Source organism: Ambystoma mexicanum, chromosome 9 (assembly GCF_040938575.1).
Source record: "Ambystoma mexicanum isolate Mex_15411 chromosome 9, UKY_AmexF1_1, whole genome shotgun sequence".
Taxonomy (NCBI): domain Eukaryota; kingdom Metazoa; phylum Chordata; class Amphibia; order Caudata; family Ambystomatidae; genus Ambystoma; species Ambystoma mexicanum.
This window is the reverse complement of record NC_090931.1, coordinates 338,720,129-338,747,877: the sequence shown is the minus strand read 5'-3', so window position 1 is coordinate 338,747,877 and position 27,749 is coordinate 338,720,129. Positions and strand designations below refer to the sequence as shown.

Below are 27,749 nucleotides of genomic sequence, written 5' to 3'. Positions count from 1 at the left end.
TCGTCTGAACCATCCTATACAAATATCCTCTATGCCCACCATAGTGAGCCATGGGCACATTTGGAAGAGAACTCAGAGAGATATCTCCCAAAAGGGAAGAAACGCCTTTTTATATACCAGAAGCGAAATCACCTACAGAGTGCCTGCTATCATAGCAGGAAAATCCTTCTGGGCCTAGTTATACAGTGGGAGTAAGGGATGCGCCATAAGAGCAGACCTACTTGCCTGGGGTTGGAGGAGGATAGGAAGAGAAAAGATAAGTTGTGTCCATGGCTATATTTAAAATCACAGACAATCACAAATCCCTGTCACCATCTTGGGAAAAACTTTAATCTTATAATGGCAGTGGTCCCCAATCTCCTGGCCCAATTATTTATAGGGAGTGACGTACCCCAGTTTGACCTTTGGGTTTCACAGGTGACCCAAATAAAAATCAGAACCCAGAGGGATGGACCTCCCTTCTTGAAAGAACCATACAACCCACAGGTAGAAGAAACCCTATCGTATTTCCTTAAAAAGAGGAATCACAACACAAGTCGCTGATCTTTTGACCTGCAAGAGCATAAAGAAAGTAGAATGCCAGAAGGAGTAAAACTCTTAGATCATTTTCACTTGAAGGACAAAGAGATAAGAGTCTTAAGGAGAAGGGTATGTGATGAAGCTGGTGATATCATCATTCCTTACCTTGGGAAAGTCTCTCCCCAGATTGTCAGGGAAAGGTAGAAGCTGTCTGATCCCGACCCTGGGGGCAGCTATCTGGGTGAGGGCTACAGGAGGTGAGATGACCCTTATGGGGGTTGAAGGGGATCACCAGATGATGCATGGAATCCCCCTTTCACCAGCTGCACTTACAACACCCTTCCCCCCCACATGCTCTAATCACAATTCTGCCTCCCCTTTTGAAACTCCTAATATGTTTCATTCTGAAATGAGTGAACCCTATATAGTGAACTAGAGGAAAAGGCACCCATCCATCCATAGAAAGCCTGAATGATTACAATCTGAAACTAAAACAATATACTCATGTGATGTCCTTTTCCCAAGGTATACTAGTCATAGTTCTGTTAAGAAGGGTCAACTTAACCAATTAGCTTACTATAGCTTTGTCCTGACATTACTGAGACAAGGAAGAGGGATTGAGTAAGGAAGATCACTGGAAGCGGTAAGCCCATGACACGTTCTAGTCATTTGAAAAGGCTAACCAATGCCGGGACATTTAAAATTGACACAGCTGAACAGAAGGAGAGTGAGAGGCAGAGACTGCCGTGGAACGCAGCTTGTGTGGATGCTAGTTGGAACGCGGGAGGTGAGCACACTGTAGAAGGCAGCACAGAGGCTGACGAGAACAGCGTGCAGAGAGACCAAGCCAAGAGAATCTTGCCGCTTTATTGCTAAAGGCAGCTGGAGCCACCAGGCAAAAAGGAAGCTAAAGCAGGAACCAAAGGGCTAATGGGATGCACCCCCAGTCAGCGAACTGAAGGAGAAGAAGACGGAAGGATGCGAGGAATGCCAGAGCTACCCAGTAAGCCCTGAGAGAGCAATTGGGTTATTGGAGCACTTGAGAGCTAGTGAGGCATATCATTATCAGCACGAGAACGCCCAATTAAAGCAACTGGAGGAACTGATACAAATACGAAGAATGTTGGGAAAGGGTTGGTGACCCAATATTTGAAAAAAGGAATTGAGACCAATAAGAACTTTGCTGAGAAAGGGTCAGTGGCACACTACTGGAAAAGCATTATTTCTGGAATCAGAGAAAGAGTAAGTGGAGAACGAAAAAGCCCTGGTGGGATAGTGAACCAGGCAAACAGTGAGTCTGGGACTCACACCGATAAAAAGGTATAAAGCCCTGGCAGGAGAAAAAAAACAGGCACTGTGCAAGTATGGGACCCGCACCCAAGAAACCGAACTATGATATCCTGGTAGGAGAGTATAACAGGAGTGAGAAGAGAAGTAAACCTGAAACCGTGGAACAGTAAGAGCGAATACAAAACAGAAGACCCATACCCCTTTTAAGGATCAGTCATAAAGTCGCAATAACCTGGCAGCAGAGTACACCAAGGGTAAAAAGAGGAACAGTCAAAGGAAAAAGGAAGAACAATACTGCTTTAAGGTTAATTGAGACAAACTGAAGATTCATGAAAACTGTGTGTTTAAAAGAGTCACACGGGAAGGCTTAGTTGCCCTGAAATATATTAGATGGTGAAAAACAGAAGGAACGAAGAGAAAGAGTTATTTTCCTTAAAACTGTGGAAGCATGATAAGTGGATAAACTCAAGGGAGAAGTTGTCCCCTTAAAAATGTGAAGTTAAATATTGTATAAAGCAAGAGAAACAAAGGGAGAGCCCTTTGAAACAGTGGAACATTATTTGACCTTTTTTCTGGAAGTACCCGACAGAGAGTGAAAGACCAGAAGAAACATAGGGGAAGGAAGGAGCCCTTCCTCTCGTGGAACTTTAATTCCCTTTTGTTTTTGGCACATTAGAACTTTATGTTTGGAACTCTGGAAGAAAGCTACACCTGCATAGATTACAGAAATTCCCTTTACACATTATATTGAGTTTATTGTGTAAGGGTAAGTTTAAGGTTTTGGACACAGGATGGAGGACGCTGTTTGGTTTAAACATTCTGATACAGACGTTTGTTACTATTTTTGCGGTAGAGAGCCCTCTATTAGGGTTAGGGATATATAGGATTTCTCCAAACCCCTCTTATTATTTTGTGATGAATAAATGTCTGTAACCAACACTTAATATGCCTCTATGTCTGAGTCGAACACTTGATACCTTACAGAGGCCTAGTGTCGGACTCCTAACTTTGGTAGACACTGATCTGAACTGGGGGATAGGGATATGGGGTAGAGGCTCTACTGACTTACAGCACTTGGTTATACACACAACAACAGGTCATTGGATTTTTTTGTTTTACATCTACAACAAGCCAAATAGTAAAACGAATCCAAAGGTTCTAGATTTAATGCAAGAATGTGTTGGTAACTGGTCTTTACAAGATCCCAAGAGAATACACAATATATTGGCTGTTGATTTTAATCTCCAATTCGAACAAGCTAGAGAACTGGATGGGTCATGCAAAGAACAGGATATTGCATGGGATATAGAGGACTTAGTGGTTGTGTATCCGACTAGACTGCATAGTCAGGCAATGTACACCCCCCGTAAATTGTTTGACCTAGAATAGAGAGCATGCAATGGACATTTATCTTGGACCAACTGGTGAAAAATACCTATTATGGCAATAATAACTCGTCCAGAATAGATTATATTCTAACACTAGCTCGTAAATGGTGATTGGTTGAGAACTTTGTGGTAACTTTCTCTTACTTTCAGGAATACTGATGTAGAAGAACAGAGTCCTCATGTTTAGTGGCAGTACTACAGCTATATCCCTATCTGGACAATCCCATTACTCAAAAAAGTGATCCTGCATAGAGGCAAACAACAGTATTCAGGACATTTATCAGGCAGCTATTGGACATCTAGAGATACTATGTGGAGAAAACTCTCCAGATCAGTTAGTGGCTCAAGAGTTTGAGATACTCTTAAAAACCATTCAGCCATTTGTAACAAGCTCAAGGACAGCAGTAAAAAGGCATGCTTTAAAGCTAGTAGAATGCTATGATGATGACTGTAGGAAATCAAAGAAGGAATTGCTTGCTTGTTTAAAGAGAAATTATACAGTGGATAAAGTTCTCCATGTGCCCTCAGAGAAAACTATAGTAGTCTCCTTAACCATAAAAAGTCCTTTATCAGTGACAAATTAGATGAACTGCTGTTGCCAGCAAAGGTGGGCAACTCATGATCCTTCTAAAAACTGATATTGTGCAGTGCTATTAAGAGTGATACAGCTATCTGGGGATGTATAGGTTCTGATGGTCTGTATAATCATTTTAAGGAGTTATATGGAAATAAAAATGATAGATCGTTCAATACTTTGACCTTGGCTCTAGATCAGGGAAAAATTCCAATCGGAGATGAGGAGCTGTTTAGTTGTATATTAAAAGAAATCCATGATGCACTAATTTCACAAAAGGGAGGGAAAGCCCCAGGTCCAGATAAAATCCCAATTGATATATTTAAGGATGAACCAGAAATCTGGGCCACAGTATTGTATCAATTATTTAATACATTCATTAATTTAGGGACAGTCCTAGAGTCTTGGAGGAGGGCTGACATTTTCTCTGTGTACAAGAAAGGAGGAGAGAAAACCCCACCATCGTCCAATATTATTACTGGATGCAAGTGGGAAAATCTTTGAAAGCCTTGCATAAGAATCTCAAGAGTGGGTTAGCTCGCATGAGATTATTAGTCATCTACAAGCAGGTTTTCAGGCTGGTAGAAGCACAATAGCCAAGGGCTTTAGACTCTTTTTAATTTTACAGAAATATGTCATCTTGAATCAAGTGAGGATACATGCCGTTTTCATTGATTTGAAAACTGCTTTTGATGGAGTACCACCAGAACAATTGTGGGAGGTGCTCAGAGGTAGGGGTATTCCTGGGCATCTTCTCATACTATTACAGCATCTATACTCAAATAATTAAGTGACACTTTGCTGGGGCTTAGCAGGGAATGGGCAAGTCCCTTTGATGTTACCAAGGGGGTTAGGCAGGGATATGTATTAGCTCTGCTGCTATTTTGTGTATAAAGCAATGATGTTATTAATGAAATATTAGTGTATAGCCTGGATCCACCTAGATTGGGCCAAGACAGAATACCTGCCCTTTTCTTTGTTGAGTACCATGTATTACTGGCAACAACTCTTGTGGGGCTTAAGAAAACCTTAGAAACTGTTAGTGGCAAATGTAAAACTATGGGGCTAGAGATTAATGTAGGCAAAACTAAGGTGATGAAGTTTCACCCCAAATATTCTAATAACCATGGGTTGAATAATAGTGTTGATGGGAGAAGGCTGGTACAAGTATAAGTGTACGATTATTTGGGTATTAGATTTACAGAATAATTCAATGAGCTGCACAAATTGATAAAACAAACATTATTCTGGAAAGGAATAATGGGAGTCGGAGAAGATTTGCGCAGAAACATGGTGGTGGGGCAGTATCTCCAGCTATAGAGATATATAAAATCGAGGCCAAATTCACAGCATTGGATGGGGCAGATATTTGGGGGTACTCAAAAGCTCAGGTTTTAGTTAGAACTGAAATTATATATTTTTTAACACTGATCTGGCTCCCCCAAAGCTGCCCTAATGCTTTGCTGCACATGGAAACTGATATTAGACCCATTGCGGAAGAGATAGAAATTAGGCCTGTGTTATAATGGATCCAGCTTGTGTCCTTTACTGATTTAATCAGGTACAAGGAATCCCTCCAGCACGTAATGACCCCAGAAGGGGGTACCCACTCACATGGCTTCAGCATATTAAGATGTTATTGGCGTGTCTTGGTCTTAGCTCTTACTGGTATGATTCCTTATCTATTCATACTGAATCAAAGACCATAGTGAAACATGCAGCTGTGATTTTGTCATGTACTAGGATGGAGGCCACCTCTTTCAGTTTATCAATGGGTCCTTCACACCTCCTACGTAAAATGGACTTTGAATTGGAAGAATATCTGGATAATGTTTCACCTCCTTACGCATGTGCCCTTTACTTGAAGTTTAGAATCAGTAATTTGAGCGTGGCTGAGTTTAGACGTTCATGAAATCAATCAAATAACAGTGATTGCCCTGCATGTGGGGAGAGGGGAAAGATGTTGAATCATTTCATGTATGTGCAATGTTTTAGTTTTTTTTTTAGAGCGCTGGTAGTCTGCGGGCATCGGGGCACTAACACAAACACCAGATAGATGAACAGAAAGGACAGGTCACGGAGACTGCTTTTGCAGGGGAACGGAGGATTTGTTTGAAGAGCAGAGTTTTCAGGGCTTTCCTAAATGCTCCCAACTCGGGTTCTCCTCTCACGGCAATAGGCAGGGAGCTCCAGAAGCTGGCATCTTTGACTGGGAAGGATCTTCTCATGCCACTTGTCCGCCTCTAACTTGGGCTAATGATCTGAGTTCTGTTAGATGATCTCAGAGTTCTAGATGGGTGGTAGCGAGGTATTACGGATTTGAGGTTGGCTGGAGCAGACGCATATATGCATCTGTGAGCCACTGTTTCTATTTTTAAAATTGATATGCTCCCTGTTCGGCAGCTAATGTAGCTTTTCAGACGAAGATAGTAATTACAACTTTTACTTAGTTGGTTAACAGAGGCGTCTGAATTCAGAGAAGCCTCCAGCTGAATCCCGAGAGTCTTAATTTTGTCCAGTACTGGGATGATGCTGGTTCCAATTCGGAAACCCGAGAAGTCATGGCTCAATTGGCTTGTGCAAGTTTTGTCCCGAAGATCATTTGCTCTCTCTTACAGCAATTGAGACAGAGCCAGTTAGTCAACATCCAGGTTTCGATTTGATTGTAGATATTAGCAAGGGGTGATGAGTCTGCATCATAGTCACCATTAAGTGGTATGACCAGCTGGGTATCGTCTGTGTAGTTCGTATAGAAAATACCCAGGTCTTCTAAAAGAGAGCATAGGGGACAAATGTATATGTTGAATAGGATGGGTGACAGGCTTGGCCCTTGCAGTACTACGCAATGTATTGGGGTTGTAGATGAACACGCCTACCCCTACTGAATCCTGGATTTGCGATCTGATAGAAAGGCGTGGATTTCACCGCCTCCTCTGAGCAATGCCCAAGGTGGCATATGCATTGGAGAAGGAGGTTGTGGTCCACCAAGTCAAAAGCGGCCGATAAGCCAAGTAGGACTAACAGCCCCACTTGACCCTCTTTCTTCATGGTTTTCAGCATGTGAGATTGCAGATCCACCAATGCTGTCTCTGTACTGTGACTGGGCCGAAAGCCAGATAGTCTATTGTGAAGGATGTTATTTGCTTGTGTACTTTTGTGAGTCGTTCAGAGATTTTAGGGCAATGTACCTTAAGCCACTTCTAAACCTTCATAATATTTGCAGGTTTGACTATGCTATGAACATGTGCAAATCAAGTAAAGATCCTAACATAGTTTATCATGTGGTCACATATATTCACTGTGAGTGGTTGAGAAGATGCTTTTTGACAAAGTAAACAATACAAAATTAGAAGTTATTTGGCCTCATTACACGGAATGCGGTATTGATTTAACGTTACCGGTAATGTATTACCGGTAATGTTAAATCCCCATGTGGATCACGACCCGGCACACCGCTATTAGCGGCACCGCTAATTACGGTGCCACTAATTTCGGGCAGGCTGCGTGCGCGCGACCCTCCATTCCGTTAATTACACCATATCGCTATTAGCACAGCATCACAAGGCCAGTGCACATGCAAATAGCGGCATGGTAAATCCCCCCAAACCCCTTACCACCATGGTGCAAATACCGGCATCGCGGACCACCCGTTAAGGGAAATGGGCAGTGTACCCACCTGCCACAGGTGGACCAAATCAGCACAGGTGAAGGCAATGGAGACTGTGGCAGCTCAAAAGGAGCACACCACACCCCTTCCCACACCCCTCCCCACACCAAGATGGTTCCGATACTGGCAGCATTACATGGCCTGGAGGACCTCATTGCAGCGCAGCTGCTACAACAACAGGCAGCACAAAGGAGACGCAGGAGGAGGAGGAGGAGGAGGAGGGCAAGACAGGCACAGCAGGCACCACAACGGCACCTAATCATACCACAGAGGCACCCACCAGTACCCAGGACCAGAGCCAGTCCATTCAACCTGACCCCTGAGCAGATACACACCCTGTACCATCTGGACAGGGCTCCCATCACCAGCATCGTGGACATGATCCACAACGACATTGCGAGCCTCATAGACATCAGAACTGCCATCCCCCCGCTACTGAAGGTGGTGAGTGTGCTCCACTCCCTGCCCACAGGCACCCATCAGCATACAGTGGGACAGATGCATGGCATCTCACAACCAGTATCCTCACGCACGCTGAACCAGGTACTCGATGCACTCCTGAAGCATGCACCTGAACACATATCCATGCCACAGACTGCCCAGGAGATTGCAAACACAAAAGTTGGCTTCTATTCACTGGCAGGCCTTCCAAGTTGCATCGGGGCCATCGACTGTACCCATGCGGTATTGGTGGTCCCACATCACAATGAAGCAGTGTACCGAAACAGGAAGCAATTCCACTCTATCAATGCCCAAATGGTATGTGACGCCAGCAAGATAATCACACATTGCTGTGCCAGATTCCCAGGATCAACACATGATTCCATGGTTCTGCGGGACTCAAGTATGCCACGCTACATGGAGCGACACACCGGACAACGTACGTGGCTACTTTGTGAGTAGCAGGGCAAGCACATGGCAGCGTGATTTTGGGGGGGAGAGATACATACTCCAACTGGGTGTGAATGGGGGGGGGAGATACATACTCCAACTGGGTGTGAATGGGGGGGGAAGATACATACTCCAACTGGGTGTGAATGGGGGGGGAGCTACATACTCCAACTGGGTGTGAATGGGGGGGGGAAGATACATACTCCAACTGGGTGTGAATGGGGGGGGGAGATACATACTCCAATTGGGTGTTGACTGGCGTCCATAGGGAAAATGGACATACAGATGTACGCCAATGTCCTTCAGGGAAGGCCACGATGTACCTGAGAAGAATCCACATGCAATTTGAAGGTGCACGACTATGAGAACAATGCAGGCTGCAAAATATTACACATCCATCCCCATTGCACATCATGCCACGCAACATATTACACAAATCATCAACATGGCGTCAAGATGGTAATACAGAATCAGCGCATCACAGCATCAATCCAGCAATGTACCCTTGAATGCATGCAAAGGGAACACCCCTAGACATGGCACTGAACCACACACCTATAGCACCACGGAAGTGATGCTTCACAGCATGGCAACATTGGTGTCAGAATGTCAGTACACAAGCAGTGTGCTACAAAATTTGCCTGACCCAGGGACACCTAAGACCTGGCCACACCCAGGACATTTGAAAACTACTGTTGTAGGCATTATTGTGCCATTTCTACTTGCAGGGTCGGCCACACACTTGCACGTTGCTGTCACACAGACCATCTGCATGTATGCGCTCATTTTAGCACTTGCATCACAATGCTATGTCAATTTGTGTGATGTGAACAGGCCGCCCTTGAGGTGAACAGTAACAGGACCCCATTCATCCCCCCATACAGGTGATGCGGCCTATCCCCTGAAAACCTGGCTCCTCACACCTGTACGGAGACCACAGAACAGGCACGAGGAGGTAATCAATCATGCACATACCCGTACCCGCATCGTGACTGAGCAGGCCTTTGGACTTTTGAAGTCACGTTCAATGTGCATTACCAGGTCTGGTGCTGCTCTCCTGTATGGACATGAGAAGGTGGCCAAGATCACCATGGCATGTGTCATGCTGCACAATATGTGTGACAGACGGAATAGCCCACTGCCCCCTGACGTTGGGATAGAAGCACATGATGAGGATGATGATGTTGATGTGGACGGAGGTGAAGGGGATGCAGGCGTTGTAAGAGGGGATAGCCAGGAGGCACGCTGTGAGACAGCATCTGATCAGCCAATCAATCTGCGGAAAATGTTTTTGTACTGTCACATGGATATGGGGAGGAATGCATTGGTGTATGTCTCAGAGCACGCAATGGACCCTGTCGCCAATGAAGTACACACACACACAATGAAGATGTCCAAGGCTGTGTTTTCATCAGAAACCAGTGTATTGACTAACATAAAGGTGAAGAAGTGCAAGCCCCACAACATCCCACCACCCTTCCCACCCCCCCAACAGACCCATAACACCCTTCCCACCACCCCCCACAACAGACCCATAACACCCTTCCTACCACCCCCCACAACAGACCCATAACACCCTTCCCACCACCCCCCACAACAGACCCATAACACCCTTCCCACCACCCCACACAACAGTCCCTCATGTCTTTGCCATTTTTGCCATGGCCAATGCACACCGGGGTATCCCCATTAACCCCCTAATTGCAATTGTCCTTGGAAGGATCTTGAGGGTTGCCAGACGTGCGCCTGGTGGTTCGCATCGAGCGCCTGAGGGGGCTTGTTTGTGTCGACCCGGAAGTCGACGATGGGGCAGACTGGCCTTGTTGGTGAAAGTGGTGGTCCATTGTGTCTGCCATGCGGACAAGCACCTCCCTAAGACTTGCAATTTCATTGCATATCCTGTCCGTGTTGGCGTCCATGCGCTCAGTGGAGTGCCTCACCGTCTGGACTATGTTCTCAGTGAGATTGGCAGCCTCAGCGACAGGCTGGCCAACCAGCACGGTCAGCTCTTGTTGGCGCTGCAGGATGGCGGAAATTTGGAGGTCAGTGCCGGGTGACCGTGCATTGGATGCCGTGCCCTCAGATGGCTCCAATGCAACAGGTGATGGTAGCATGGGTGACATTATTGCAGGGTTGGTGTCCTCGAAAGTCCCATCAGAACCAGGGGTCTGGGATGCCACTGGCTCTGGGCTTCCTGGGGGGCTTGGGGTGTGCATCTCCATGTGCTGGAGTAGGCTGTCCTCTGGATCGGACTGGGGGCCAGTGGCGGCTGCCTCACCAGCAGAGCTTGCCGCAGCTGATGGTGGGCCCTGGGTGTCTGGCATTGTTGACAGTGGGTTTGCCTCCGGTGGTGGGGCCACAGTTGGTGGTGCAGCTACTGCTTCCCTGGCAGTGGCACTGTGACTAGGCTGCCACTCGTCAGGTGTGGCCTTCCCCCTTGCCCCTGGATGTTGCAGGGGTATCCTCCGGCTCCTGTGCCCTTGGCCTCTTGGATGTAGGTGGTGCCTTTGATGCATCAGCAGCATCCTCCCCATCTGTATGTGAGCCTGTCAGAGACGAGAAGGGGGATGGCATTGGTTGCGTTTCAATATACTCAATGTAAATTACAGGAATGATGCAGTTGTGGCCATTGGGACTTAGCAGTTGTGGATGCAGGTGATGTGCCAGTTCAGTGCCTCATCCATGCATGGTTGAGTTTGGGACTTGTCTCTGGTGACGTGTGCATGTGTGTGTGTTTGGCTCTGACACTGACATGGTGATGGATGGATGCATGTGTGGATGTGTGTCCATGCACGAGTGGGGTCTGTGCTCACATATGGGGGTGACTGTACATTCACACCGCATCCTGTCATGTGTACACTCACCTGCATCGGAAGTGGTAGCCACGCCGACCTCCATGCTGCCCACTCCCTCGATGCTTTTGGTGGCAATCATGTTGGCGCATGTCTCCTCCCATTCCTTCAGGCGTATTGGGGAGCCATCTCCACCGGCACTGGCAATGCGGTGGTTCTCCGCCAGGATGCCCCTCACCCGCAGCCGGAGGTCGTCCCACCTCTTCCTGCATTCGCGCACAGTGCGCGTGCTGGTGCCCACGGCACTGACTTTGACTGCCACCTCCTCCCAGATGGCTTTCTTCTTGAGCAAGGTGGCGCGGCGCATGTCATTGGCAAAGACTACCTCTGCATGCTCTGCAAGGGTCTGTGTCAACATGACCAGTTCCTCGTTAGTATACTTTTCCTTCCGCTGCCTGTCACAGGTTTTCTTCAGGGCCTTGGGCATGATGCAGGTGTCACGGTTGATTTCACACAGCTCCCAACTCCAAAATGGTCCAGGGGGAAGAGGATGGCAATGGATTGTGTTTTTAAAGATGGCCGCCGTGCTCTTTCCCATTCCGGTGCAATGACGCTATTTCTGGTTCCGCAATTTAACGGTCGATGCTAATAGCGGTCACCGCTAATAGCGGTCACCGCTAATAGCTGTGACCGCTAATTGCATGTACAGTGAGGGCGGAGGTGCTATCAGCACTTTGGGCGGGCACGGTAAGGTGCTTTTGCGGCATGGCGGTAGGGTCATTTACCGGCATGGCCCTATGCGCGTGTCCGCTTACTCATAATGGTACGCTATTGGCGGTCTCCTGTGAGGGCGGACACGCTAATAGCGCCATGCCGGTAAATCCCGTTTTTTAGCACCTACCGTGTAATGAGGCCCATTGTGTGGTAAAGAGCTCTTGCCTTTTTTCTATTTTACAGTTTCTTTTCAATGTGTACAGTATTTATGACCTGAATTAAATAATTTGTTGTGATATATTTTAAAGATATTCATATATTATTGTGTAATGTATTTTATATTGCCTAATGACATATGTCGAATAAAGGTATTGTTGACTGACTGACCTATTACTACAGTGATTAGATGTTGGCGGTATCTGACATTAAGCATTTTATGAAAATGTGATATTGTTATTTTTATTTTTGTTATATAATGAAAATGAGTGTGCATTATTTGCATAGTTGTTGGCCTTTCTAAAAAGAACCTGACTGGAATTCACTTTTCAGAGCGACGGCAAAGACAGGCCATGCCCAACTGGGCTCCACAGGCTTTTAACAAGATCACAATTAGAATCCTTAGGATTATCCTATAATATTCTTAAAACACATTCTATGTGAGGTTAACACCTGCGGCTACTTTGATTTCCTTAATATTATTGAAAAAAAATATGACTGCCTCATTAAGAAAAGAGCCCTTTTGAGGCCGGATTCGAAGTGATTCCATTCCCATTTACTTCACACCTATATGGTCCCATTACACATATTTTCCATGGCACTCTGCACTTACCTGGACCAATGAGGAACAAAATACACATTTAGCGCATTGACCAGTGCAGGGAACTCAAGACATTTGCGATAGAAGTTGGGCCCTGTGCTCGAGTAGATGAGTATCCATCGGAAATTCTGCTGAATTGATTGAAGGAAGAAGTTCCATGCGCTTTCCTTGGAATAAGTCAGTCCGGCACTGGTAACCTGCCAAGAATGTTGGAATTATTGGGTATGAGGGTGGACAATATGAATTTTAATCCAAAACGACAAGTTTGAATTTAATTCTGGACATAAATATCAGATACGCAAAATAGGTTTATGAATTTAAAACATGATTCAGGTAGCCAACGTAAAAATGTACTTGCCATCGTAATGACCCATCAACACCATGGACTTGGCTGAACAAAAAAGCACCGACTTAATGCATGCATTCATTCATTCATTCATTCATTCCTTCTTCGGAAATGTCACAGCTACAATAGGTATATTTTAAAATAAAACTATACATCATAAAATACTAAAAAGATGTTAGGAATGAATAAAGCAGTGTCTCATAACATCTAAAAGGGTAAAGATAATAAGACTGAAGAAAAACAAGATATAATTATCTTATTCAATACTTCAAACGGATGATACTAAACCTTATGTGCCTACCAAAGTACTAAAAAACAGCAACTGTCTGTATTGATTCTACATCAGTAGTGCATTTCACCATTTGCACGACTTCTGGTAACTATTGCTCATATTCAGGAAACTTTAAGCAGATGTTGCCAGTTTTCTAAAGTGCCAAGGACGAAGATATCATATGATATGATATGATATTTTATTTGTATCGCGCTCGTACACAAGTGTTTCAGAGCGCGACTAGGCAAGGGAGGGGAACAAGGGAGAACACAGCACAACATAAAAACGATCTTACTAGGCCCAGTGACATTGAGAACGCGCAAGTGCATGGGAAAGGGAAAAGGGAAAAAGTGCATGGAAGGGGGAGAGTGGAAAGTGCAGAAGCCGAGGAGCGCAGATAAATAAAATAAATAGAGAATTGAGGCAAACTGTGGTAGTGCAGCCAGCAAGTGGCAAGTGCTGTGTTTAAGGCAGGAGACTGGGTAAGTCTGAATAAGTGCAGAAAAGAAGAAAAATGGTGGGGGGGCTCTATGGGTACAGTGGGTACAGATACAGTCCCCAGTGCAAGGGGTGGCCAGGAGGCAGTGCAGGAAGGTGGCAGGGTGAGCAGGTACCTGGGCCCAGGGGACAGAGGGTGGCCAGGTGCACAGTGCCAAGAGAGCAGATCAGCAGGGGAGAAGGAGAGCGAAGGCAGAAGCAAAGAGGAAGGTTTTGAGGTGCTTCCGGAACCGGAGATGGTTCTCCTCAAGTTTTAGAGTGGCAGGGAGGCTGTTCCAGAGGGAGGCCCCAGCCGAAGATCGAGATCTACCCCCAGCTCGTTTCTTTGAAAAATGACTGACCCTGAGGGAGTTAGCAGTAGAGGAGCGAAGAGCTCGAGAGGGGAGGCATTTGCGGAGGGATAGCTGAAGGTATTTTGGACCTAGGCCCCAGAAAGCCTTGAGGACAATGCAGAGGGTTTTGAATTTAATCCTTGCATCCACTGGGAGCCAATGGAGAGATTTCAAAGCTGGAGAGATACGATCGCAGGGCTTGAGGCCAAGGACAAGTCTTGCAGTCCTGTTCTGGATAAGTTGTAGAGGGCGGAGAGTAGAGGCAGGTGGATTTAGAAAGAGGCTGTTAAAATAGTCCAAGCTAGAGAGAACCAGAGCTTGGGATACCATGATCTTCTGGGGGAAGGAGAGGAAAGGCGGAATACCTCCGAGGAGGTGCAGTCGGAAGCTTGACTTTTTAGAGACATCAGAGATATGGGCAGAGAAGGAAAGTGTGGAGTCAAAGATGATGCCAAGGTTCTTAGCCTCGCAGGTAGGGGTAGGAGGAGGGTGCGAGGGAGGCCGACCAGAGAGTGGGGGAAAAGGATGGAGATGGTGTGCCGGTGAGGAGGATCTCCATCTTGCTGGCATTCAGACAAAGATCATTGGCGGAACACCAATTTTGAATGGCAGTTAGGCCATCAGAGATGAGAGAGGTAGAGGAGATGGCCAAGGGCAGCCGGAAAATGAGTTCAGTGTCATCAGCGTAGCACTGGAAAATTGAGCAGAAAATGGCAATGCAGTGAGCGAGAGTTGCCAGGTATTGGTTGAAAAGCCAGGGTGAGAGGTTAGACCCCTGGGGAACCCCACAGGTGGAGAGGAAGATAGATGATAGGAAAGACCCCAGTTGGACCTGGGAGGGTCGATCAGAGAGGAAAGAGGTCAGCCAGGCCAGAGCCTGATCAGTGATACCCAGATTATCACAGAAACGGTTGAGCAGGATGGTGTGGTTGACCGTGTCGAAGGCAGAAGAGAGATCAAGAAGGATGAGGACAGAGGGAATGTTAGAATCAAGGTTGGAGAGCAGATCTTCACGGATATCGAGGAGAGCTGTTTCCGTGCTTCTGGCCGCTCTGAAGCCAGACTGGTGGTCATGGAGGCAACCAACAGAATCTGAATGAAGGTTAAGCTGAGAGATGGCCAGCTTTTCCAGGAGTTTGACCAGAAAGGGGGTAATGGAAATTGGACGATAGTTTGCCGGACAGGAAGGATCAGCTGTGGGTTTCTTGAGATGAGGATGCACAAAGGAGTACTTCAGAGGGGAGGGGAAGGATCCTGAGGCAAACGAGTGGTTGCAAAAATCAGCAAGGGCAGGAGTGAGGGTGTCAATGTGGTCCTTGATGGTTTTGGAGGAACAGGGAGGAACCTGTTTTAACAAGGCTTTCATAGATCGTCAGGGGAGAAAATAGGAAAGGAAGAGAAGGATGGTGGGGGGGTGCTTAAAGGGGGGTCTCCAAGCACAGACTGAGAGGGAATAGGAGGGCGAGGGGAGGGGAGGCTAGGGTGGACAGGATGTCCTGGGTTTTAGAGATAAAGTGCGAGGCAAGGGCATTGCAGAGAGCCTGGGAGGCAAGAGGAGGGGAGGAGACTGCTGCAGGGTTGGCAAGCTCCTTGCAGATTTGAAAGAGTTCAGCCGAGTTGTTGGATGCCGCAGAGACACAGGCTTGAATGTGGGCTCTCTTCTTAGTGCGGACAGAGAGTCGGTATTGCCTTTGGAGCAGGCGACAGGGCAGTTTGTCAGAAGATGAGCAAGAAGACCTCCATTTCCTCTCAGCCACCCTACACTTACGTTTAAGTGTAGCTAGGTCGGAATCATACCAGGACTTGCACTTGGCTTTGGACTTCAAGCGGATCCTCATGACAGGGGCAAGAGCATCAAGAGTATCAGAGATGGAAGAGTAGAGAAGGGACAGGGTTGTGTCGGGGTGTGAGTCAGCCAGGGGAGGAGGAGGGGGAGAGAAGGTGGCAGCGAAAGCCTCAGCTGACACACGCTTCATAGGTTGGATGTCCGAGAAGGTAAGTGGAAGTGTTGGGGTGTGGTTGGCTTGGGGAGAAGAGATGAGAGATGGGAGGAGAGGAGGCAGTGGTCACTCCAGGAGAGGGGAGTGGTCAGAGGAATAGAGAGGGGGAGGCCAGGGGAGATCAAGACATCAAGTGTGTGTCCTGCAGAGTGCGTCGGGCCAGAGGGGAGGATAGAGAGGGAGAGGGTATCGCAGATGTTGCGAAAGAGCAGCTATGAGTGACAGTGAGAATCAAGGTGAATGTTGAGGTCACCAAGGAGGAGGAGTTGAGTGGTTGAGGCCAGGAGGGAGGAGCAGAGGTCGGCCCACTCAGAGAGAAAAGAGGTGATTTGCCCGGGGGGCCGGTTGAGAGTAGCAACAGTAAGAGAGTGGCTAGGAGAGAGTGAGAGTCTGCAGACAAGGCATTCAAAAGAGGAGTAAATCTGAATGGGAATGATAGTGGCAGGAATCCACTCAGGAAAGATCAGGGCTAGGCCTCCTCCAGGTCGAGTGGATCTGGGTGTGGAGAGGATCTTTTAGCCCTCAGGGAGTAGAGTGTAAAAGCTTGTGACAGAGCTAGCCGTGAACCATGTCTCCGTAAGACCAAGGACATCAAGTTCCATTTCTTCAAGGAGGTGGCAGATGTCAGAGGCGTGTTTGACAGCAGAGCAAGAGTTGAGAGTGGCAAGATGAAGAAGGTTGCCGGCCCTAAAGACCTTCCAGGGAGGGATACAAATCAGAGGTACGCCCTGCGGAGTTGTGGAGGTAGCCTGAAGAGTGGCAGAGGAGGAGGAAAAAGTGGGTAAGGTAGCCAGGGAGTGAGAGGAGGGGACAGCTGGAGATGAGAGGAAGTTGATGAGGCCAGGGGAAACGCCTATCAAAGAGGAGGAGATTGGCCTGAGGACCTTGGACCATGACAGTGCCATTTAAGTAGACATTAAGGATGACTCTGGAGGAGTCGAAAGAAGCCATGAGGACATCCCAGCGAGTGCCACCATTAATGGGAGAGGAGGAGACAGGACAAAGCACAGAGATCATAAGGGGGGGTCCATAGATCAGGCAAAGGAACAACAAAGAGGATGTCGGTGAGGGTCTGTCTGGAAGAGGCGCTGGTATAGGTATCAGCGATTGGGAGTCCAGGGTTGGAGGCCAAGATATCCTTTTTAAATTTCTTTTTTCCAGACTTAGTGAGAAGGGAAGGGTAGTTGATAGAGAAGCAGTTGGAATAGATGGGAGAAACAGAAAGCGCCATGAGTGGAAATGAGAAGAGGCAGAGGGAGGAGTAAGCAAGTAAAGCAGTAAAAAACAGTCACTGGGCTAGCAGGTTACAATCAATGGCCAAAAGTTAAATGCAGAAATACACTAAAGTTGAACTTTCAAGTAAATGCAAAAATACACCCACGTTTGACTTTCAAGTAAATGCAGAAACACACTGAATTTGAACTTTCAAGTAAATGCAGAAATACACTGAAGTTGAACTTTCAAGTAAATGCAAAAATACACCCAAGTTTGACTTTCAAGTAAATGCAAGAATACACCCAAGTTTGACTTAAATGTTAAATGGGAGACCAGTAGTTAAGGAATTTAGAGTGGTAGTCAGATGGTAGAGGTGAGTATAGATAAGCTTCACATGAGAGCATGACAGGAAGAGTTGAGCACCCTCTGAGAAGGGAGTACAGGTAAATCAAGGAGGTAACTAACCCTAACAGAATATGGTAAGAGTGTCATGGCAGTCCAATAGTCCAGGGAAGCAGCCTCAGTGACAATGAGGGTTTGGCTGTTGCAGAATCTCATAATGCAGCCTGTGAAGCAGACAGAGAAGCTGACAGGGACCTTAGAAAGTAGACCTTTGAAACAGGGGCCGGCTGAAGCCTGCCGGTCCCCCGATTGGCTTGAAAACAAAGCGAACAGCCAATCACTGCAGACGATGGAGGGAAGCACTTTAGATACACAGCCAGCCTCATACAAACAAGGAGGCTAGGCAGCCATGATGGAAAACCTCAAACACACTGTGAGGCAGCAGGAAACATCCATTTCATTTAAATTGTTACCAGATCAGCAAAGTCTGGTAAAAATCTAAGATATTCTCGGAAACAGCAGAAATGCTAGTCATTGTGAATAATAACAAAAGATGGCTATACAAGGATGCTTGCCTTTCAAACTCATGGTGGCATCAATGGGCGAGGGATGCAAAATTGGAGAAACTAAGGCCCATGGGAGATGCAACACATAACAGTCAAAGTCCCACCAGTGTAAAATTAATAATCCTATTTAAAATAGTTCTGCATTATTTGAAGGACAATTTGGTTCACATTACGACCTACTTTATCTTATATGGAGCAAAGATGCGTGCATTTCTATGCAATTTGCATACCCACAATGCATTGATCAGGGGTTCTGATCAGCAGGTGACATTTCAAGGATGGCTACTGGATGGCATAGTGACATGTGTAGCATGTTAGCTGAAATAGCCAATTCTACTCTCACATTTCAGACAGAGGTTTTTTTCATACTTATCTTCAACTGATCATAACATTGATGGAGTTTGACGGCATTATACTGATGAGCCCCATTGAGGGTTGTTAGGACAGTTTTTCTGAAGTCCAATTAAGGGCTTAGTAAAACCATTCAGTTGAGGTAGTACAAGACTCCAGTCTAAGTATAAAGCTGTACCACCTGAGCTCAGGGTAGCATAGACAGGGCACCCAGGCTCATCGTAGGAGGTAGAGAGGGCTGTAGAATCAGTACAGTACAAAGAATCAGTACAAAGACATTGTAATACAAATGGTCCAAAGAAACACTGAAACGCTAGGTATTGTAAAAAGTAAATTGTTTATTTAGATACAAGTAGGCCCAGATAACTCTTACTATCACAGATCATATAAACACATTATAGAAAAGCACAACACTGTGCTTGAAGGTACAAAGACCAAAGCATATAACCTAATTTGGAAAACCTAACAGGAGTTCTAGGGAAGTCAAACCAATAGTTACTTTTTAGATTACTTTCAGGAATATAAAGGTAGCAGACCCGAGCAGTTGTAGCGTGATGCTTAGCAAGAAATCACATAGTAATATCAACTGGACAATATACTTTGCAGAATACTGACACACATATTCTAGGAACAGTAAAAACCTATAACTTCTTTTGGGATAACACAGTTATATTTAAGGTAAGTAAACCCTTTTGTTTAATCTTCCATTATAGCTTCTTTTCAGTGCACAGACTAAGGAAAGCAATAACTTGTTAACTTATTTTTGGAAGGCACACAGCTAACAAAAGGTAAGTAAAACGTATACACTTTTTAAAGGAGCTATCAGCAACTTAAAGGCAGGTATAAACCTCAGACTGTGTTTGTGTCCGTCTAAAACAGACTAGGGAAAGCAAACCCCAGTGTTACACTTTATGAATGGCTCAAAGTTATTCTAGGTAGTTAAAATCTAATGCAGGCGTATTCTGGATAGGTTAACAGCAAGTCACATGAAGCAAAACCCAGTTGGGAAACGTATACATTTATTCCCAGAAAGAAATAGTGAAGCCAACAGCATTACCTTTGGGAAAGAGGGACAGCCAATTTACAGGTGAGTAAAATACCCTTACATCTACTTTCTATTAAAATGGCAAAACAGTTTCTAAGGAAAGAAATATGTTACATATACTTTTCAGAATGGCAAAACATTACTAAGTTCAGTAAAATAACCTTACATATACTTTTCAGAATGGTTGAACATTTCTAAGGTAAGTAATAACCTCACATAAACTTTTCAGAACGGCTGAATAATTCTAATGTAAGTAATAACATTTGTAACTGTTCACTCTCAGAGTTACAGTTACCAACCAACTTCTTTTGCAAGTAAGTAACCTTTAAACATGTACTCTCTTTTCTAGGCAAAAGACCCAATCCTTAGAAGTCTTTCCCTTATTCTTGGAGCATGAGTGTTCTCACTGGCAGAAGGGTTGTCACTAGGGTCTAGTGTCCAACAGGCAGGTCAGGATAGGTTCTTAAGTAGCAAAAGTCAGAGTTCCTAAGAAAGACTGTTAGAACAAGCAAATCCAAGGAATCCATCAGGGGCTCCCAATCACAGAAAACACCCCAAAACTACACAGGAATCGCATGACACATCAGGTAAGTAAATGCCCAAGCCAGCACAGTACCTCAGCACAGAAGGAGACTTTGCAGGAGGAGGACTACAGGATCTGTAGCCAAAAACCTGTTCATTGAATTCCTTCATCAAGAAGACAGAAGACCGGACACTGGAAGGACTTTTGCAGCAAAGATCACATGGATGCTGTAGGCAAGGTTTTCCTTGTGGCTGTATGTGGCTCTGTGGATTTGGCACCTTTTTCAGGATCACAGAAGACAGAATATCGCCAGTTGGATTCTCATCGTTTGCAAGAAACAGCACTTTGGGGAGGGGACTTTTTGCACTGGGATCATGTCTCTAATGATCCAGCAGGATGCCCACAAAGGTTCAGCAAGATTCAAAATTCTGAAGATCATTTACCGCACAATGGCTTGGGGTCCCAGGGTATTGAGGTATTGCAGTCCCGCAAGGTTACATCACAGCATGGAATGGGCCAAAATGTAGGTCTTCTTGAGTCTAGTGGGTCGCACTAGGCTCTGGGTCGAAGTCATCGGTAGAGAGTCCCCAAGTTGATTGGAAGGAAGGTCTACAGCAGGCAGCGGTTACACCACAGGCTCTTAAAATCGTTACAGCTGTGAATTCTTCATCTTCCTCTTCGGTTTTGGTTCCAGTGGTCGACTACCTCTTCCAGGATCAGACTTTTATGCAAGAACCCAGCCAATCAAACAGCCTAGCAACATTCAAACTTGGGGGTTGGCAATCCTTTCAGGACAGCCAGCCTTCCTGTTTTACCTGGATTCTCGCAATCAGGCTGGAAGAAAAAGGGCTGCATAGTTTTGGACTCCTCCCTCGTTTCCTGACTTTGCCGAAGATAAAAATCACAAAAATGAATTTCCTGCCCTGGATGTCAGGGGAAGGAACAGGAAATGACAAGAAATGCTAAAATGGCGGAAAAGGAAGACATGGGTCATTTTGGTAAAATGGGCACCCATGTGTGCCTTTACTGGGGCTGTTGAAACATCCCGCTGTAAAGGTGCACCAAATTAATTAAAAGGTTAACTGCCACAAGCCAGGGGTGTTGCTAGGTCTGGAGAAGCTCAGGGGCTAAGCTAATGTCAGGACTGGCGGGATTTGGGGCTAGCTACAGCCTTTTGGTTGTAGTCCCTGAGCTTCGATCCGGGGCTACAACTAAAAGACCTGGAGCTATAGCCGCCTCAGCCCCCCCCCCCCAGCAATGCCTCTGTGCACCACCCATTAAAGGTAAATTTGTCCTTGTAACATAAATGTCAGATATGATATCACCATTTTGTAGGCCTCATTTTGTTCTATTGGATGTATGCTGTGTTATTCTGTTTCTTATCATGATCTTATTGTTTTTAATGTTATTCAATATAGTGTATAAGGTTTTAATTAACCACTTTGCACTTTAAACTTAATTTTTAAAAAAAACACTTTTAAAATCATAAAGGGGATACTCTGTATCTCCCCAGCACTCCTCATAAGGTGGGGGGGGGGGCGTTTGCTGGTCTCACCAAGTAAAATGTAAAAGGGATCCAAATATCCTTTCTACCCTTGGGAACTCATACGTTTAGGCAGAGAAAGTTTACAAGGGGAACCCCCAGGGCAACCCAGCAACAATAGGAACCTATTGCCATAAAGTTGTCAAAGAGGATAACGTCTAAAAGACATTTTGGAGAGTTTGGGGTTGACCCAGGTCAGGAAGTTTTATCATTAATATGAAAATCTTACCTATCAATGGTGAAATGAAAATGCAGCTGTTTGCATTCTTGATAGCTGTCTGTCTTGGGTAGATTAAACTATGTATACAATAGAGAAAGGGGATCTTATGTGGAGCATGAATGCATCCTATTGATCCAATTTACATACCCAAAATGCATTACTACTTGACTAATGGTTAGTGCTGAGGAATATCTGATTTGTTGACAGAAATGACCTATCCTACTCTTTATTTTTGTTAGCATTGCTATTTTGTTTCAATTTTAATGGTTTGAGCAGTCATATGTAAAATAATGTTCCTTCTTTAGGATTTGTCTAATTAGTAGACTAACTCCAGATGTGCCCTTCCATCTAAACATCTGTATCCTTCTGCAGTTATGGATTAGGGAGCTGACTGTGGTCTTTACCCGACTTTACTTTGGGGATGGAGATCATTTGGCACTCGAAGCCGTTAAGAGTGGAAAAGGAGGACAAACTGAACTAAAAACATGAAATCATGTCATTGCAAGAGCAAGAACATGACGTTAGGGGCATTAATCAAAGGATGTATGGGATTTATGTGTGTAGGTGGGTAAGTCTTCGAATTGGTTTCAAAGACACTAAAAGTTCAGAAAAGAGTGTATATTCTGTAGGTGATCAGCACATACTAGACATGTATTTGAATGCTTTTGCCTCAAGGCGACACTTTAAAAGAGACCATTTACTGGAATCGGTCCATCTCCAACATGAGGGATATTAAGTTAAAATGTCTTATTCTATTGTTTGGATAGAAAAAAGACTGTTTAGAAAGACCAGTCTGTGACCACACAGAGCAGTCTTTCTAAATCGAACTGTCATGCCCGTATCGCACACAAGTGCGCGTGGAGGATGCAGGACCAGGAAGAGCTGTCGCGGGAGAACAGCTAAGAGTTTATGAGTGTCTTTATGTGTGTCTGTGTGTTGCGTGTTTGTGTGTTTATTGGGGTAGGGGTATGCTTGGGTGGGGAGGGAGGTGACGGCAGCTGAGGAGGTGGTCCTGGGGGGGTGAAACACCCCTGATTTCACAGACATCCCACCAGCAAGGGTGGGGGGCAACAGAATGTGTTATTTTTCCGGGCTGCCGAAAATTGTCCGGAAAGGATCAGTCTTTTTGGTAGGCGACCACCAAAAAGCGAAAATATGACAGAGCCATATGAGGTGCTGTGCTTTATAATATTTGAAATCAGACTGAAAACAAATTACAGAAACTGGGATGTAATGGTAGAGGCGGAATAGGTTATTGGGAGGAACGGCACACTGTACAGATGGTTTTATGTTGGATACTTAATATAGATGACACTTTTTTTTCAATTTGGGGCCCAGGAAGATCAGGGGACTTATCCGAAATCACTTGAGTTTGCACTCGAGACTTGAAGCTGGGTTACAATTGCAGTCTTAGATACCAAGGTCAGCAACGTGGCCACCACGGTACTCTCCTCTTAATGACACACCTTAAAGTGTTTAGCAATCCTAAATATGTTCCTTTTCACCAATTGTGTTGTTAACAATATGCAGAACTGTAGCATTGCCAATTGTATAAACCTGCTCCAAGTCTTTTTGGCAAGATGTGACATCAGCCCACCGTTGGAAGCAACATTACAACATTTTGTCATGAGACAGAACATCCAGTGTTATTGTTTAAATATTCTAGTAATACCTTGTTTCTAGCTTGTGAAGGAAGAGGTGACACTTTCTTAATTCACAGGATTTTTGAGATTTAGCTCATGTAAACCTTTCAATGGTGTTAACAAATTCATGAATAATGTTTACAATGCAAATGATCAGATAGCTGTGCAGTGTCTAAATAATGCACGTGCGTTGGATGGATCCATATCTTTCTATCTGTGCCGAGATTGCTCGGGCCCTTTCCATCAGTGGTATTAGAACATTTGTAAGCATTTAAATGCCAGGTTGGTGGACTCTGCTGCTACGTATGGTGGCAGCAATGTCCTACCAGCCTTCACTGGAAAACGGCTGCAGCAGTGGAAAAGGAAGTCATATAGCCACAATTTATAAAGCATTTTTCAATGGGATTGAGCCATTGTAAAATGCTTTTGTAAATCAGGCCCACATACTTAAAGTACTTTTTTTTTACAAAAAGGGTAGGATACTTCCCTCAGACTCTGAGTTTTTCCTTTGCTTTATCTTTATACTTTACTCCATGTTGAAATGTATTTGTTTGTTTGTTTGTAAAAAAAATCAATACTTTTAAAACATTAGTGTTACACAGATGCAAAGACTTATCGATAGTCTTGTAACAATGTAAGTAATGTCAATGATTGGTTGACAGCTGGTCAGTAATGTCAGGAAAGCATGGTATCGAAGTAAGACGGACACAAGTGACCAAGTTCAAGGGTGTTTATTGAACTTTCACAAGGGGAGTGAGAAACACCTATCTAAACCTAAATCTACAGATGGGAGCAAGCTACAACCATCTAATAATAATAATGCAGTCCTAGTAGAGTCTCATCAAAATAAAAGGGCCTATACTAAATAAACCTATTGCCAATCTTTACTGCTAATTTACAAACAGTCTGGGGGAATGTCCAGGCAAACGAAAGAAGTGTTTACAAAATGATAAGTCAGGATGTTCAGGCTGTTCAGCTCCCTGCCCCACGTTTTTAGCACGGGGCAAGGTGGTACCCTGGAGCCAAGCACACACTCTGGCTTCCTTGACATGAGGATACAGTTCCAATTCCATGATCAGGGCCTTGTGTGCTCATGTCTCTTTTCTCATCACTGTCTCTTGACTCAGAGGGCCTGATGCACAAAACAAAAACAACAGAAAGTTATTTTCTACTTACAATGATATGATTCGGGTGTCTCTCCCTGCATCCTCCCCAGCTGAGCTCAGATCCCTTTTTTATTATGGTGGATCCCCTCTTACGGGTTCGGATCCCTTTTCTATTAAGGTGTATCCTTCTCTTCCAGGCTCAGATCCCTTTATTTTAAGGTTCCAACAACATTCCTTTTTGGGTGACTCAAGGTTCACCACAGATCCCCCTCAGCCAGCTCAGATCCCTTTTCCACCTTCAATTAGTCTCCCTCAGCTACACTCTGACCAATTGAAGTTCACTTTATACTTATTGAAGACTTTTGAATGTACACTGGGTTTTTCTTGACCCGTCGCAGGACCACTTTGATACAAAGTTTCTTTTCTACAGTGCAGTTTCCATTCAGTTGGATCCTTAACAGAGTCATTCGAATGAGCACCCACGTGGCGCCAGACCACTCTGTACACACTATTTTATTTGGCTTTTTCAAAGTACATTCACTCCTTTAGTTTCCTTTAGTTTCCACTTGTTCGCGCCTCTCCTTGCATGCGCTTCAAACACTGTCCTTTGTGGATTTCTTCATACAATGTTGCCGCTTGCAACCTTGGTTCATACACAAGCTGATTTTGTATCAGTTTCTCCGAATCACCGGCTGTGCTGCTTTTACTTGCGTGGCTTTCTTGCAGGAGTGAAGGACAGTACCACAGTGGCATTCGCTCCTCCCGGCCTGAGCTATCGACACAGGGGTGCCCGGATACCTTTGATGCACAGTGTAGGATTGTTCAGCTTAAGTTCCCGGTCTCAGTCTTCTCCATTTCCAAGGCTTGTGAATATAACGGTTTCTAGAGGTCAAAGGCTCCCTCCTTGCAACCCTCTCCGGTCTCGTTTCCTTTTTTCTTGTGTTAAACTGCCATCTTGGAACTGCTGCTTCTTCGTGTGCTTTTCCTCACTGAGAGTGTGCTTTCGTGTGTCAGGCTGAGAGGTCCTGCATCCGCAGAAGCTGCTGAACCCCCGACAATCCCCCTGAGATGTATTTCCCAGAACTAGATTTCAATTCAGCTCTGTAAACTACACCCCAAAGGGAAAGGGGGAAATGGGATAACAAAACAACACCAGGCAGACTGCGTCAAGGCCAACCAGAGCTGAACCTGCAGAGGATAAAAGAATAGCAGATACACTTCCTTAATTCACTTACTTAACCTTATGAATGGAAAGACATCAATCCTTAACTAATAATTAAGAATCATACCTGGTTCTTCTCTTGAAATTTCTTAGAGAAGCTGATAAAGAAGCTGAAAATCTCTCTTACTTGAGACACTTGAAATTCACAGCAACTTCTTACTTTAGGCAAAACTGGAAGTCTTAGTTCATTGTCTTTTTTCCAAAAAGCTCTGAATGTTCAGTTAGATTGTCTTTAAAATATTCTTTATTGTTCTTTCAAACTTTTCAAACTATTTATAATTGTATTGAGTTTTTGAATCCTTGAAGAAAAAACATGTGCTAAATGCACACGCAGGTTATTTCCATTCAGATTAACGATGAACTTCACAAAATCTTCCTGGTTGAAGAACACGCGCAAACGAATGAAGACGCGCGATCAAAATAATCCACACGTGCAAAAAAATCCACACGCGCAATAATCCACACGCGCAATAATCCACACGCGCAATAATGTTCTCCTGCGAAACACGCGAAATAAAAACACCCGCGCTCTTGAGTTCAAACGCGGCGAATTGATTCTCACGCGCAAAATCACTCGCGCTGGAAATACACGCGCACTTACATCGCACGCGACAAACAGATTCTCGCGCTCTGAACACCCGCGCTAGAAATCACACGCGCTCTTTAGTTCTCACGCGGCATATAGTTTCTCGCGCTAAGGATCACCCACGCTATGAACTCGCACGCGCTCTTTAGTTCTCACGCGGCGCAAAGTTTCTCGCGCTAAGGATCACCCGCGCTATGAAATCGCACGCGCTCTTTAGTTCTCACGCGGCGTATAGCTTCTCGCGCTAAGGATCACCCGCGCTATAAAATACACGCGCATTTAAAATTGCACGAGACCAACATCTACTCGCGCTCGGAACACCCACGCTAGAAAGCACACGCGCACTTGAATTCGCACGCGACAGTCAAATTCTCACGCTATGGAACAACGCACTGGAAACACACGCGCACTCCTGGAGTTCAATAGTTTTAGTAGAAACACAACTTTTCACGAATTTTCAAGGAGAATGTTATTATGATGAACAGAGTTACAGTAAAAATAAAGTCACTTATCTCCTGAGCGAATTCATAAGGATTTCCTGCTTTTCCTGTCTTCAAAAACGAATTCCTGCCAGCTGATGACTTCTCCTGTAACCCCCAAGAAAGTAGCCGCTCAACTGCTGATGTCTGAAGGATAAAATCCACCAGGCCTAAGACTAAAGCAGGAGCAGCCACTAAACACGTCCTCTCAGATGGGGTTTTGATGATGAAAGGCACAGAGTGACAGTTTAGAATGTTCATTGTTGTTCAGCATTGTCTTCTAACCAATCAGAGCTGTCACTGTGAGGCTCCATCTTGTCTTGGGTCAGAACCAGGATTCTGAATCAGCAAGTTAAGGCCAAACCAACTATAATGGAAAACTTCCCACCCACACAAAGCTAATCTGAAAAGGATAAATAAAGAGAAATAATGAAAAGGAAACTTGAATAAGGGAAGGAAACCTGACAAATAAGGGAAGGAAACCTGACATCGTGCTCTGCCTTTTATCTGTGTGGGGAGGTGTGATGGGAGTCAGGTGTTTGTAATGATCAGTAAATGTCTGACCTTGCCTGACCATGGTGTTGGGACATGTCAGGTATACGGCCCTGGTGTTAGTCCGTTTGTCGCTTACGATGAACTGTCCGTGAGAAAGTGTTCATGGGGGGGTTGAGCTTCTAGGTATTCTATTTGGTAGGATAGGGAAAAGGTGTTCCAGGGAAGGGGATACCACATCTCACCCTTCGGTATCCCTCTTGCACTCCCCAAAGATCCCTCATCCAGGTGACCCTCCCGCACTGGTCCACCCCCAG

General features: G+C 45.2%; 1 protein-coding gene across 1 annotated transcript in view; it reads right to left on the bottom strand.

Moving 5' to 3' along the window:
* LOC138487325 (uncharacterized) overlaps positions 1-27,749 on the bottom strand; it is a 2,513,852-nt gene that overhangs the window by 1,006,217 nt on the left and 1,479,886 nt on the right. The window contains exon 66 of the mRNA XM_069613924.1: positions 12,665-12,849. Within this exon, the coding sequence (XP_069470025.1) occupies positions 12,665-12,849 (185 nt within the window). The remainder of the gene's footprint in view (positions 1-12,664; positions 12,850-27,749) is intronic.